Source organism: Microcaecilia unicolor, chromosome 2 (assembly GCF_901765095.1).
Source record: "Microcaecilia unicolor chromosome 2, aMicUni1.1, whole genome shotgun sequence".
NCBI classification, from domain to species: Eukaryota; Metazoa; Chordata; class Amphibia; order Gymnophiona; family Siphonopidae; genus Microcaecilia; species Microcaecilia unicolor.
This window is the reverse complement of record NC_044032.1, coordinates 473970172-473986275: the sequence shown is the minus strand read 5'-3', so window position 1 is coordinate 473986275 and position 16104 is coordinate 473970172. Positions and strand designations below refer to the sequence as shown.

At 42.5% G+C, this 16104-nt stretch overlaps 2 gene segments (V, D, J or C); both read right to left on the bottom strand.

Moving 5' to 3' along the window:
- Positions 1 to 937: 937 nt before the first annotated feature.
- Positions 938 to 1497, bottom strand: LOC115462147. The segment is given in 2 exon segments: positions 938 to 1242; positions 1446 to 1497. Coding segments are annotated over 2 exon segments (357 nt in total).
- Positions 1498 to 8560: 7063 nt separating this feature from the next.
- On the bottom strand, positions 8561 to 9375 carry LOC115461308. The segment is given in 2 exon segments: positions 8561 to 9100; positions 9294 to 9375. Coding segments are annotated over 2 exon segments (372 nt in total).
- Between the last annotated feature and the right edge of the window lie 6729 nt (positions 9376 to 16104).

The following is a 16104-nucleotide window of genomic DNA, read 5'->3' as shown; positions in this document are numbered from 1 at the left end:
TTTGGGTGTAAAGATTTACACCTGCTGAAATCTGGTGCAAATCCTCACACCCATCTGATAGCAGTTGTTCACACAAATCCAAGTATTCTATAACATCGCACCTAATTCTGGGAATGCCTCTGAACCTACCCATCCCATCCCATGGACACTCCCCTTTTCAGTTGCATGCTATAACATTTAGGCGTAGATGTTATAAAATAGTGATAACCTTTGTTGTATTGTTGAATGTTGAATAAAAGATAAAAGAAAGATGTTGAGCTCTGTTGTTAGGCCAATTGGAAAACCTGTCCAGAAATAGAGTAGAGAGATAATGATGGGCAGAGCTTTTAGGTGAGTGAACAGAGGCCGTGGACAATTAACCAAGTTAGTGCTCTATTTGTCATATAGACCTCCTTTTACTAAGGCGCGCTCATGTTTTCAGCACATGCTAAAATTGGGCACTCAATATTAGAGATGCCAATGCATTCCTATGGGCGTCTCTTACGTTTAGCGTGCACCTTAGTAAAAGATCCCCATAGTTTCAAATGAAAAACAGTTTTGTTTCAGAAAAAAAAATTAAAACTTCCTGAGTTTAAAGAGTGTTTTTCACGATTCATGTTGCTGAACCTTAGGCACCTTGAAGTGAAGTTTCCCTGCTGCCAAGTGCCCCCTTTCATAATGGCAATGTGGAAAGGGGATTCCATACACATACATACATCTATTTCTATCTAATAAGACATTCTGTAAATTAGATGAGTTGGAGGATCCTTGACTTTTCTATGCCAAGTGCCCAAATATCATCCAGAAGTAATGATACTGCTTTTACTCTGGATATTTGTGTACACGTAGTTCAGGGCTCATCCCATTATATAAAGTCTTCTCTTTGTGCTATAGGTGGAAACAAAAGAATAGCAGCAACAGTTAAAAAGAACAGAGAGGGTTTTTATATGGATCTGTATCACTGTGTGAGAGGAGTGCTCCTGTACTGCTGACAGTAATAATCTGCAGCACCCTCAGCTTGAACTCCACTGATTCTGAAAGTGAAATCAGTCCCAGATCCACTGCCACTGAACCGCCCTGGAATCCCAGAGGCACGGGTGGAAGCATCATACATCAGAAGCTTGGGAGCCTGTCCAGGTTTCTGCTGGTACCAGGCTACATTACTGCTAACACTTTGACTTGTTTTACAGCTGATGGCGACTGTGTCCCCCACAGACATTGACATGGATTCAGGAGACTGAGTCATTAACTGCCCAAAGGAATCTGAATAAAAAAGAAACATAAATGCATACATGGACCTGTTATTTGATAGTAAGGGAAAAAGGTTTAAAACAATTATGAACAAAGAATTCCCTGTGAGAAATCAACCCATTAATACATTTTTTTCAAATAACAGAAGCGTATTTCTAAATTTAGTTCTCTTCTCACTTTTAAAACCATTGTTTTAAATAAAGTTTTATTCTTACACTTTATCCAGAGGAAAAGGATCAAGATGAAACGAGTTTGTGATATCTTCATCCTTCCTTGCTGGCAGTTGCTGATTAATAAACTATAAAGCGTAAAGGAGATATTTATTAATTCTCTGAGCATTAGTGAAATCTCTCCTGAGCATGAATATGCAAATCAGAATGTTCTATATCAGTGCACATCACCTGCAATAAGAGACTTCTGTGTGGCTCATTCTATAATTGCCATGCTTTGAGTTATTACATATACACTGTCCTCTCATTGTGATACACTTATACTCCCAGGTTCTATATAGGCCGCCCAAATTTGGATGCAGAGCCCAGATGTGCATATAAGATAATTAGATGGGTGCTAACAAACAATTATTGACGTTAATTGGCGCATCTTTCTTCACTCTATTCTATAGAGTGTCTTGCATAAAACCTGGAAGGGGGAGGGGCATTTGCGACAAGATGCATTCAAAACATTTTGGTACAATGTGCAGAAAATCAGCTTTATAAAATATAAACTGGTTTGTCCTGGTTTATTGGTAGGATGTTTACAAAAACTCTTATGAGTAGTCTACTGGTTAGTGCAGCAGGTTTTCATCCTGGTAACCTGTGTTTGATTCCAATGCAGCTCCTTGTGATCTTGGGCAAGTTACTTAACCCTCCATTACCCCAGGTACAAAAAAACTTAGGTTGTGAGCCCTCTGTGAACAGAGAAAGTACTTGCATATAATGTGTACAGTGCTAAGCTCATCTAGTAGCACTGTAGAAATGATTAGTGGCATAATAACTAAATGGCACCGTGTTTTGGCATATAGAATGCCTGCCTCAGGAGCCTGATGGTACGGTAATGAGAATAAGATTGTGTAAGCAAACTAGAAGTGGGCTTTAAAAAGACTGTACATGTATAGACGATGCACTATCAAAAGAATGTAGTAGTTCACACCTAATGCTTTGATAGAGTCAGAGTACAAGTTTGCTGCTTCAGCATAGGACCTTGCCAACCATATGTAAGTGTCTGGGCAATGTTTGAGAGTGTTATCATCCCCTGTGTAGCTGCTTCTCCCAGACATGGCTATGCACATGATATAATCCTGTTGACTGTGATCATGAGTGCAAGCAACGAGAGGCGGATGATAGCATGGCTTTTCACCACTTTACAGTAGGGATGTGCATGCAGTGGCAGCATGGGGCGACGGCTGGATATTTGACAGAACTGAAGGAGAATGTGGAGATGTGTGTTTGTAGAAGAGAATGACATGGGGATGGGGACCCGCAGTAACCGTGGGGATGGGGATGGGGACAGTGCTTGCAGGGATGGGGCGGAGACAGATCCCATGGAAACAGGGCAGGGATGGGGACAGATCACACAGGGACAGGGCGGGGATGGGGACAGAACCCATGAGGACGGGGACAAACTTTGTCCGCATGTCATTTTCTACTTTGAAGCCTGTTAATGAACTGGACTGTTATTTATGTTTGAGTGATGCAGACAACGATATTTTGATTTTTTGGAAAAACAAGCAAACATGCTGGCCACAACTAGCAGAATTTGCATGGGAGATTGTGTACATCCTGCTACCAGCACATCTTCTATGAAGACATCTTGCAGGAAGGACTGTGGAAGACAGGAGAGCTAGGCTGAATCCTGAGATTGTTGACTTCTTATTCATCCACAGATTTTAAAACCATAACAGTGCTTCATAGGACATATTTCTCCCTTCTAGGGCATACAGGCCAGATTGTATTTTGAACCCCTGGACATTTTAACAGGGTGGATTAGGATTCCTTGGGGTAGTAGAAATTAGCTGTTATTGAGGTTGGTAGAGGGTGGTGGTGAGGAAGGTTATTATAGCTGCTTGCTCTTATTACTGTTTTCTATTTGTAATTTATACACAGCAGTTGCACAGCACATTGTTCCATTTCATACTTTAATAAAAATATTTAAATATAAAATCATAATTGTTTGAAGCTTCTGCAGATCAGGACAGAGCCCATGGGGACGGGGTGGTGATGGGAATGAGGACAGAACCTGTGGAGATGGGGTGGGGACGGAGACAGGGTCTGTGGGGACAGGGCAGGGAAAGAGACAGAACCTGCGGGGATGGAGTAGGGATGAAGACAGAACCCATAGGGACAGGGCGAGGATAGGATGGGGACAAACTTTGTCCCTGTGTCATTCTCTAGTTTGTAGGGGTCACACCTCTCCATTGTTGCAGACAATGCCTGATATGCTGATGAATTTTTGGCTATTATCAAATATTACTTTACTGAAAATCTGTCTAACCTGCCTGATACTACCTATATGAGAAAGGGGAAGAGCAAAGATAAGGCAGAAAGTGGCAATAATCAGCTGCTGTTCATAGACAGTGCCATTTTAGATTTATTTATTTATTTATTGCATTTGTATCCCACATTATCCCACCTCTTTGCAGGCTCAATGTGTCTTACAATACATCATGGGTACTGGAAATAGAAATGAATATACATTAGGTTTACAGAGGGTTTGTGTTACATGGTGGTGAAATACATGATGGTGTTAAAGCAAAAGACATTATAAGACAGTTCTAGAAGTTTAAAGATTATACAGTTACACATGTTGATTTTTGTGATATATCTTGTCGAAGAGATAAGTTTTCAATAGTTTGCGGAAATTGGTCAATTCATAGACCTTTTTCAAGTTACGTGGCAGCGCATTCCAGAGCTGCGTGCTCGTATAGGAAAAGGTTGATGCATGCATTGATTTGTATTTCAGACCCTTACAGTTGGGAGGATGAAGATTAAGGAGTGTGCGGGAAGATTTTTTTGCGTTCCTGGGTGGTAGTTCTATCAGGTCTGACATGTAGGCTGGGGCATTACCATGGATGATTTTATGGACTAGGGTGCAAAGTTTGAACGTGACACGTTCTTTCAGTGGGAGCCAGTGTAGTTTTTCTCATAGGGGTTTTGCGCTTTCGTATTTTGGTGTGCCGAATATTAGTCTGGCTGCCGTATTCTGGGCTGGCTGGAGTTTTTGCTCTTTACAGCCAGCGTATAGTGAGTTACAATAGTCCAGATGACTGAGTACCAGTGATTGTACCAGATTGCGGAAGACAGTTCTTGGAAAAAATGGTCTAACTCTTTTTAATTTCCACATTGAATGAAACATCTTTTTAGTTATGTTATTTGCATGGTTCTCAAGTGTTAGGTGTCAGTCAATGGTGACTGAGGATTTTTAGGGTATCCGAAACTGGTAGATTTAGTTTAGGTGTGTTGATGGTGGTAAATTTATTCTTGTTGTATTGCGAGGTGAGTACCAGGCACTGGGTTTTCTCAGCATTGAGTTTCAGCTGAAATGCATCTGCCCTGGAATTCATTATATGTAGGCTTTGCTTGATTTCATGGATGTTCAAATATTGTTTTTTTTTAGTGAAAACGTGCTGGGCCTGTGACATATTTAGATTCACTGGATAACTCTGTATCTGCTCTTAAAGGCCTCTAGGTCATGGGTCACACTGAAGATTCTGTAAGATGTAAGGTTTTGCCATTCACTTTATTACAGTTTCACTGCAGATATGTAAATAACAAATCAGCTAGAATGTTTACAGGATCTCCCTGTACAGGGGTCAGAGGAGCTGCTGGGGTAATAATCAGGTGTGGGTGGTAGTTTGAGACATTTTTCCCAGGGCTGTGTGCATTACTGGATGATGTGGCCTGGTTCATGCTGCACACTCTGAGCAGCACATGGATGCTTTTGGTTGTTGTCAGGGCCATCTGTCAGACATCCTCCAGAGTGAGGTGTGATCAGGGGTCATAATGCAATGGATTTTGGGGTGTGTGAATGACAGGGATGTGACAAGAGTTACTTTTTCAGTGTAGGAAGTCTAGACAGGGCTCTCTGGTGCAGGTTAATATGTTGGGTAGGTATCTTTAGGGTGTGTATGTGATGGGGAGGCTAAGGTTGTCTTCTTGCACATGGGAGCTGCAGTAGGCAGCATGTATGCAATGTGATGGTGTACTGTACACCCTCAAACCAACAACACCCCCTCTTCTTATATAGAGAGACTGTTTAAGCTTGCTTAGGAACTGAATACAGTCTCACTATGCTTAAAATAATGGAGGAAAAAGCCTCAACAGATTCTGATTATTGCAGTCACAAAACTGTCATTTGTTTAGGAGTGCTAGCTGTCGTCATTGGCATAAAAAAAACCCTGCATGTAACATTTCTGTTTATTGATTTATTAATTATTAGGACACGATGCTGTGCTGCTCTCTATGGTCCCCATGGCCAACTAAGGCCCAAGTTTCGAACTCTTCTTCAGGGTCTGAGGTGGACAAAATTAATATGTTACAGCTATCCGGTTCGCCACAGACCCTGAAGAAGAGTTCAAAACTTGGGTCTTAGCTGGCCTTGGGGACCATAGAGAGCAGCACAGTATCTATAATAAGATAAGTACTTCTATACCTCAAGATGAGGCTATTCAAGTCATTCAAGAAATAAGTTAGTCTCCTCAAAATATCCCTGCAGAATTTCTTTTGAATTTATCCCATTTGGCCATGAAAGAAAATTTTTCATGTACAATGATCAGCTTTTTTTTACAACTAAAAGGTGTAGCGATGGGAGCTACTGTACCTTTGCACCGTCAGTTGCTAACCTGTACATGATTAAATTTGAAGAGAAGTGGATATATTGTTCTCTATTTTTTGAAAAAATCATTAAGTGGTTACGATAAAAAGATATTTTTGTCTTATGGAGTGGCACCCAGGATGAGTTAATTATGTTTCTACATTAGGTTAATACATGTGATGAGAATTTAAAGTTCATTATGACATCAGCTACTGATAAAATACAGTTTGGGGATATAGAAATTACACAGGACATTACAGGCTATAACACTAAGGTCCCTGTTTACTAAGGTGCGCTAACGTTTTTAGCGCATGCTAAATATTAGCATGCACTAACTGTCTAGGTGCCCATGGGTGCCTACACGGTTAGCACATGCTAAAAATATTAGCATGCCTCTAATGTGGCTTAGTAAACAGGGCCCTAAGGTCTTTAGGAAACTGACAAACAGGAACACATTTTTGTTATATGATAGTTGTCACCCTAGATGTTTAAAAATAGTTTGTCATTATCGTAGATTTTAAGATTAAGACAGAATTGTTCCCAACTATCGGATTTCAAAAGACAGAGTGCCTTGTTGATAACTAAATTGAAACAAAGAGGCTATCCTAAGCCTATTTTTAAAACTTCATATAAGAGGGCCAGGCATTACAATAGGGATTTTTTTGTTACAACCTAAGAAGTACAATGTTGGGAATTATGTACAAGCATGTGTCTTGAAATTTTCCTCTAATTGTACTGAGGTAGTAAAGATTATTAGAAAGAACTGGGAAATTGATAAATTGCATTCTGTTTTTTTGATAGTGTAGATCTTAGAGTAGCGTTTGCTCATGATAAGAATTTAAAAGAGATTTTATGTCCGGCAGGTATTAGAATGACTACTTTGCCCAAGAATGTAGTTTGAGGTCATAATAAATGTAAGCAATGTTCATTATGTGACATCATGATGCAAATTAAGGAATTTAAGAATCCTGTAGATGGAAGAGTATATAATTTGCATCATTTTTCAAATTGTAAAAGTGAATATGTTATTTATGTAATTATTTACCCCTGTCAGAAGTTATATATAGGAATGACAAACCACAGTTTGAAGCAACATTTATTGAAGCACAAATAAAATCTAAAATTGAGCCATATTTACAGTACCTTTTGTTGAACATTATATGGACAACAATCATTAAGTCAGTGATTTAAGATGCTTTGTGATAGATATTGAACTGCCATGATATCAGGGTGGCGACAGATTACAAAGCTTAGAAAGACGTGAAGCCAAGTGGGCATAAACCAAGAGGTGGAATGGGTAGTGTTTCTGTGATGACTATATCTGTATTTGAACATTAGATGGCAATGTGACCCCAGATTCGATCAGTGAGCAATATTTTGTATGATGAGTATTTTTTTAATATATGATGTGGAAATATTTTTGGTGCTGATTTTTCAGGCACTATAAATAGAATTTAGTCCTTTATGCATAGGGGTATATGAGAGTAGAAGTTCTTTGTCCCTCATTTTTTAAATAACTAGCATATACTTAATTTTTTTTTGGGATCGCATGGTAAATTTGGGTTTCACCATCAACTTAAGCAGTCAGGCAAAAAGCTTGATATGAGAGCATGGTTAAAGATGTGGAGCTCTGTTGTCAGCCAATTGGAGACCCTGTCCAGAGATGGACTAAAGAGATCCTGACAGATTGAGCAATTGGATGAATGAATAGAGGCAGGGGCGGACTGACCATTGGGCAACCAGGCAGTTCCTGAGGGCCCAGAAGCTCTAGGGGGCCCAATGATTTTGCCCAGTTACCTGCCACCTCCACACACTACAACTCCCCACTCCTGGCCCTACCTTGAAGGGCCCTGTGGTCTAGTGGCCTCTGCGGGGAGAGGGGGGACAGGATAGAAAAACACTCTTTACTGCCCGCTGCCGCTACTCTATCCGGTATCACCGTGTTTAAAAAATGGCTGCCAAGATTCCATACAGCTGTCTCACAAGACTGTTGAGACTTGCAAGACTACTCCAGGAAGTCTTGGCCACCATTTAGAAAACATGGCAGCACCAAGCAGAATAGCGGTAGAGGGCAGGAAAGAGTGGGGTTCTCTCCTGCCCCTGAACAAGCCACTAGACTACCAGGGCCCTTCAAGGTAGAGCTGGGAAGGGCCAACTGAGGCTTGGGGCACTGTGGTGTATGGGAGGGGGGTAGCAGCACAGTGGTTGGGGGGTGGCAGTGGGGGGGGGGGGCAGATCACCCTCACTGCCCGGAGGCCCAGGTCACTGTCAGTTTGCCCCTGAATAGAGGCTACGGATGATTCACCAAGTTGGAGTACTCTTGTCATGTAGTTTCTATTGATAAAGAGTTTTGTTTCAGTAAAGAATTCAAACATCTTACATTTAAAGAGTATTTTGCAGAGCTGCACCCTAAAGATCTTGAAGTGAAGATTGCCTACTACTCCGTGCCCCATTTTATAATGAGATCATAGAAACAGTATTACGTAAACATATACATACGTCTATCTCTAATGAGACATTCTATAAATTAGATGTGATGGAGGATCCTTGATTTTTCTATGCCAAAAGCCAAACTATCCTTCATTCAGTACTGATGATACTGCTTTTACTCTGAACAAATATGTTTACTTAATTCAGAGCACATCTCATTACACAAGGTCTTATCTTTGTGCTGTAGGTGGAAACAAAAGAGCAGCTGCAACAGTTAAAAAGAGCAGAGAGAGTTTTTGTATGGGTCTGTATCACTGTGTGAGAGGGGTGCTCCTATGCTGCTCACAATAATAATTTCCAGTATCCTCAGCTTGAACTCCACTGATTGTGAAAGTATAATCAGTCCCAGATCCACTGCCACTGAACCGCCCTGGAATCCCAGAGGCACGGGTAGAAGCATCATATATCAGAAGCTTGGGAGCCTGTTCAGGTTTCTGCTGGTACCAGGCCAGGTACTTGAAGCTGCCACCCTGCACACTGGAACTGGCTTTACAGTTGATGGTGACTATGTCCCCTACAGACACTGCTAAGGATTCTGGAGACTGTGTCATCACAATCTCTCCACTGGAATCTTAAAAGAAAGAAAAAGAATACATACATGGGCATATTATTTAATCATGAGGGAACAGGTTTAAACCAATTACTTCATGAAATGTTTATGAACAAAGAATTACCTGTTAATACATTTTTCAGATAACAGAAGTATGTTTCTAAATTCATTTCTCTTCTCAGTTTTAAATCTACTATTAAAGTTTTATTCTTACCCTTTATCCAGAGGAACAGGATCCAGATGAGCTGAGTCTGTGATATCTTCATCCTTCCTGTCCAGTTGCTGATTAATAAACACTAAAGAGTAAAAGGAAACATTTATAAATCCTCCCAGCATTTGTTAAATGTCTCTTGAGTGTAAATATGCAAAATAGACACTTCTATACCAGAAACACATCACCTGCTTTCTGTGTGGCTGGTTCTATAAATTGGTGAAAAAACAAGAGGGAATCCAAAGTGTACATAGAGAAGAGGAAATAACAAGCACAAGGAGCCTTCTAAACTGGGTGTGCCAGAAAATATGTTCTCACATAAGACCCGACATGGGCCATATTTTGGTAGATGCCTGTGTCAGGGGTCATAAATGTTGTGGAAAAAGGACTCACTGTCCTTGTTATTTTCTTCCCAAGACAAACACCAGTAAACCACGACGGCACTGCTGGAACGCTAGGCACACTGTTGTTGCCAATGCCAAGGTGGAACGTGGCCAACCCTGAAGTGCATGAGCTGGAGAGCTGGAAGTTGGAGCAAAGTACCTTGTGACCTGGCCGGGGAGAGCAGGCCAGCCCTCCAGCCGCGCTATCATGGTTTTCTGCTGTTCATAGGAGACAGCTCAGTAGGTGCTGCGGGTACTTGAGCACCCCCGATATTGAACAACCTCTTTTACTGTGTCCAGGGAGAAGTAATTTCCTTTCTTGCGAGGGGGGGGGGAGTGGGGGTTGCACCCCCAATAATTTGAATGGTGAGCTCCTATGCTGCTGTTTGTGTTGGGAAGAAATAAGAAAAGGGACAGTGAGTTCTTTTTCCATAATATTCACGACTTCTGACACAGGCATCTGCTGAAACACAGCCTGTGTCGGTTCTTACGTGAATAAATATTTTCTGGCGTACCCAATTCAGAATGCTCCTTGTGATTGTTGCATCCTCTGGTTCTATAATTGCCAAGCTTCGTGTTATTGTTATTCTTATATATACCATCCTCACGTTCTGAAGTACTTATACTGTGCAGAGAATTCTCTCTCTCCTTCTCTGCGCATATCCAGCAGATAGCCAAGACCTGTCGCTTCTTCCTCTTTAACATCAGCAAAATTCGCCCTTTCCTCTCTGAACACACCACCCGAACTCTCGTCCACGCTCTCATTACCTCTCGCCTGGACTACTGCAACTTACTCCTCACCGGCCTCCCACTTAGCCATCTATCCCCCCTTCAATCTGTTCAGAACTCTGCTGCACGTCTCATATTCCGCCAGAACCGATATACTCATATCACCCCTCTCCTCAGGTCACTTCACTGGCTTCCGATCAGATACCGCATTCAATTCAAGCTTCTCCTTCTTACCTACAAATGCACTCAGTCTGCTGCCCCTCACTATCTTTCTACCCTCATCTCCCCTTACGTTCCCGCCCGTAACCTCCGTTCACAGGATAAATCCCTCCTCTCAGTACCCTTCTCCACCACCGCCAACTCCAGGCTCCGCTCATTCTGCCTCGCCTCACCCTATGCTTGGAACAACCTTCCTGAACCCTTACGCCAAGCCCCCTCCCTGCCCGTCTTCAAGTCTTTGCTTAAAGCCCACCTCGTCAATGCTGCGTTCGGCACCTAACCCTTACCATTCAGTGAATCCAGACTGCCCCAATTTGACTGCCCCTATCGGACCGACCGTTCACTTGTCTATTAGATTGTAAGCTCTTTGAGCAGGGACTGTCTCTCTTTGTTAAATTGTACAGCGCTGCATAACCCTGGTAGCGCTCTAGAAATGTTAAGTAGTAGTAGTAGTAGAATCAGTTATATAAAAATGCTGTCCAATTTATCCTAGCCAAGAAACTGGTATTATCAGTTAAGGTGGAACCTGAGTTTTCACCAGCTGGTTTTCTTGCCCCTGACATAGCCGTCTGGTGAGGCATGGCAGTGTTGGGCCTCGTTGTTTGACACCTGGGAGTTTTAAAGAGTTAATAAAGACTATTTTCTTTTAAGGTCTGCTTCTCATTTAAACACTATGCCACTTACACACACTCTTTCAGAATAGCTCGTAGATTCCCTGCTAATACTTGTGCACATGAGTATATTGAGAAATGTGAGTGCTAGTATTCTATGAAGCCAATATTCAGCACTGACCTACCAAGCCGATATTCAGCACTGATCAGTCAAAGTCAAACCGGCCAAAGATTGGACTGCTTTGCATGCAGCCAAATATGGCAGATAAAGTTAAGCGATGATGCCCAGAAAATCGATGGATAGTCAGTTGTATTGGCTGTTAACCGGCAATATTCACTGGGACATGTCCGGCCTTGTTCCGCTGAATATCAGCAGATAGCCGGCTATGTGGCATTTAACCAGCCAGGTTAAATGCCAAGAATTTCTGGGGGTATACGTTTATGTGTGAAAGGGGTGAGTAAATGCGGTCACTCAGTTATAGAGTTTCCCTTTTAATTCCACTTCCTACCACTGAAATGCTGTAAATTTCTAGCAAGTCAGTTGTCCTTTCTGGGCTATAGTTAATTCACAACTGAAACAGGTGAACCTCCTCTGTCTCATGCTTAATCAGGCAAAGATTTTTCACATATTTTCTTGGCGTTACTTCAATAAATTTAATTTAAAATTTATACTCCAAACTATACCCACAGTAAGGCCATCATCCTTTTGTCCTCCAGATATCTGTGAAGCCAATCGTCGTGGGCTTACCATGGCTTCAGAAACACAATCCAACAATAGACTGGGTGAGAAGCAAAATTACTGCCTGGAGTGATACCTGTCATCAGCGTTGTATAGACTCCTTGATATCTGCTGTTACCCTAGCCACCCAAGACCCAGGCCATGGCTGACTACATGGGTAGACATTTTCCTAAGGAACTTGCTCAACCTCCTATATAATGTACCATGCCTGAAGAACCGGACCTTGGAAGCATGGTCCAGGACACCCCTGATTCCAGGAAAATCAACAGGTCTGAGAACAGCTTGAGGGAAGCTGCTAGCTACTGTCTTGTTCTGTTGCTCCTGAGAAGAGGGGCCCCTTGAGGAGGGAGCATTGTAACCGCCACTGCTGTGACTTGAGCCGATTTACCTCTCCCAGGGAAGGGTCAAAGTGGTCGGGCCCTGTGGTTGTTGCATGCCTTCCTGCCATGCTAACATCCTTGCTAGGCCTGCATGAGGTTTTAAAGGGCCAGTGGCAGGAAACTGTCGGTTCGCTTGTGGATGATGACGCAGGTCTGGGTGGGGCTTGGAGATATTTTAGGAAGGCTGTGGCTCTCCTTCAGTGCCTTTGCAATGGATTGCTTAGTAGTTCCCAGTGTGTGTTCCTGCTTCCTGATTCCTTGATTCTAGCCTTTTCTCAGTTCCTGCCTCGATTCCAGCCTTGCCTCAGTTCCTGCCATGGTTCCATTTTTGCCTTTAGGCCTTGCCATGCCTTCAGTTCCAGCCTGGATTTCTGTTTCTGTTAACCCAGACTCTGCCTACTGTGCATAATCCTGTGCCTACTGTGGATGTCTTAACTGTTGGCAGTTGGGGCCTGGTTAACACTCAGGTTGACCAAGTATTGCCAACTCGGCTGAAGTTCAAGGCTTACCTTTCCTGAACTGTGACAGGACCCTTGAACTGTGTTCCTAAGTTAATGCATCTTATGGTACTGTGTAGATATATTTGTGAGTTGTAATGAGATGTTTTTGCTTTGACCTAAGGCAGGTTTGGAGGGCTGGTATAGGGAATCTATTACCCTGCTGACAGTAATAATTTGCAGCATCCTCAGCTTGAAGTCCACTGATTCTGATAGTGAAATCAGTCCCAGATCCACTGCCACTGAATCGCCCTGGAATCCCAGAGGCATGGGTGGAAGCATAGATTAGAAGCTTGGGAGCCTGTCTAGGTTTCTGTTGGTACTTGGCTACATAGCTGTTAACACTTTGACTGGCTTTACGGCTGATGGTGACTGTGTCCCCCACAGACATTCATAAGGATTCTGGAGACTGAATCATCACAGGCTGTTCACTGGAATCTGGATAAAGAGAAGATAAATACAATGAAATATAACAAAATTTAAAAGGAGGAGTAGCCTGGTGGTTAGAACAGTAGGCAGGGAAGCCAGGGTTCAAATCCTGTCTCTACAAATCTTTGTGAACTTGGGCAAGTAATCTTGTCCTCCAGTGTCTCAAATATAAAGCTTAGATTAACTCCTACTGTACATGAATACAGCTCAAAGTTTTAAAAGAGAGTAGAATCCAAAGAATAGCATAACAGTGCCTAGAAGCAGGGGATTGCTTATTTAAACCATCTACATTATGTTTGAAAATTAGTTATTTTCCTGAGTAATATGTTTATGCTGGATGAAGAGAAAATGTATATTCTTACCATTAACCCAGAGGAGAAGGATCCAGAAGAGCTGAGTCTGTAATATCTTCATCGTTTCTGACTAGCAGTTGCAGATTAATAAACCATAAAGAGTAAAAGGAAACATTTATAAATCCTACCAGCATTTGTGAAATGTCTCCTGAGGGTGAATATGCAAAACAGACTCTTCTATATCAGAACACATCACCTACATTTATTAGGCTGAAAATTCTAGTGCCCAGTCCATTGGTTTCCCTTGCTGGTGTAATGAAAGTGGGCAGGCTGAGAGCATGCTGGGAGTTTTTGAGGATTTACCCCACAGAGCACATTCTGGCTTGCAGTGCTCCTGCTGTACTTTGAGTTATTATTGTTCTATACACAAGGTTTCATTATGTTGCGTTGACATTGCAGAGAATCAAATTTAGAATCTGCAGTCAAATTTATCCTGTTCATTCAGAGGACTGTTTAGAGAATTTCCTAATTCCTGTGCCTACCACTGACTCTGCAGTTTTAGGCAGGTCACTTTACCCGTGTTTCACTTTATTCAGTATTATAGATAGTTGAATGATATTTACTATCATGTTCTTGGAGCTTCTGGTGACAAACTAGCCAATTTGAGACATGAAGGCATGATAATGAGCAAGAATGACAAAGATAATCAGACAGAAGTCTGAGTTGGTGACATGAAACATAATTAATGGTCAGGATGTCAACCTGATTACTCATGCATGATGTTAGGTTTCTCTTCTGCTGTTCAGTACAGTATCAGCTGAAGATGCTCCAGAACCAATGTTCATTATCCCTTAACAATGATACCTGCTATCTGGACTTAAGATGCAGCTATATTAGGTTCTAGAGAGATCCACAATAGTTGGTGCCTCAAGTACTGCAACTGATCCAGGTGGAGAATTGGGTGAGGTGGAGGACTCCAAAGGGGCTCTTTTACTAAGCTGCAATAAAAGGGGCCCTGTGTTAGCAGCGGTAGCCTGTTTTGTCGTGTGTCAGGGACCCTTTTACCACATGGGTGAAAATGGCCACAAATGAAATAGCACTTCCATACAGCTATTTTGGGGGGAGCACTTACTGCTGACCAATTACAGCTGGGTAACCCCGTGACAAATATTTTTTAAATATTTCTGCTAACACCAGAAATGGCGCACACTGGGGGTGGAAGTACCGCCTGCACCCATGTTGGGCTGGCAGTAATTCTGGGTTGCCGCTCTGTAAGCCTTTAGTCAAAGGGCCCCAAAATGCGAAAAATTTCAGGAAGTTGCAAAAGAACTTTCATGGTCATCAGAGGTTGGTGCTGATTAAATTAGATCTCAACGACTAGGAGGAAACTGACAGGCCACAGAAAAGTTGATATAAAGAAGATATCTGTGCTAAGAGAGTAGCGGGAGAACATAGTTACAGACTTTCACATCTTTTTGGCACTTCATGGTTCTTCTTGATAGTGATGAACCCTTCAGTATCTTTCATGAATAGTCAATATATGCTTGTGGGATTTAAATCAGTGCATGGAGGGAATGCTTAGGACTGTTATCTCTCAGAATTTAACCTTCTCCCAGGAAGTTGTGGATTCTAATATAGTAATTTTGGGTAAGAGTTTGCCAGGATAGAAGTGCAGTTATCTTCCCTACAAGCTGCTTCTGTCTCTGTTATAAAAGATTCATATAAGGGCCCTTTTATCAAGCTGCAGTAAAAGGGTCCTTTGACAGCTGAGGCAGCTGTTTTTGCTGAGTGTTGAGGCCCTTTTTACTGCAGCGGGTAAAAAGGTTGAAAAAAGAAATGCCCTGCAGTAAGATTGCTCTTAATGTGTGGCCATGCGAGGAGAAGCACTTGATGTGGCAGTAAGGACTCTAGCACTAACCCAGCTGTAACAGGGTAGAGCGTGGTGTTGCCCGATTACTGCCAGGTAACCAGTGGTGTACTGGAGTGGGCTCTCGCAGGCTCGCAAGAGCCGTTTGTTAAGTTTTAAAGAATTTTGGGAGCCGGTTGTTAAAGTAGCCCCCCCCCCCCCCCCCCCCCATGGCTACTTCAACAACTGGTTTCCAAAATGCTCCTGAATTCTCTTTTACTTTGCTGGCAGGGATGCTGAGCCCTGCAAACCAAGTAAATAGACTGCTGCTACTCCCCGCTCCTTGTTTCCAGCTCTGAGCAGCAGGCTGGAACTTCTCATGCATGCGAGTCAAGTCCCAGTGTGCTGCTCAGAGTCAGAAACAAGCAGTAGGGAGTGGTGGCAGTCCATTTATTGGCTGGTGGGGCTCGGCCTCCCTGCCAGCAAAGGTATGCCTAGCATGACCGCACGAGGGAGGAGAATTGAGGGATACATTGCCCCCACCAGTCCACCCCTGGACCCCCCAAATTGCAGGGCTGGCTACGCCCGGAGAGAGAACCCATTGTTAAAAATTTACCAGCACACCCCTGCGGGTAACCCTCTGCAGAAATATTTATTAAATATTTCTGCTAGCACCAGAAATGCCACA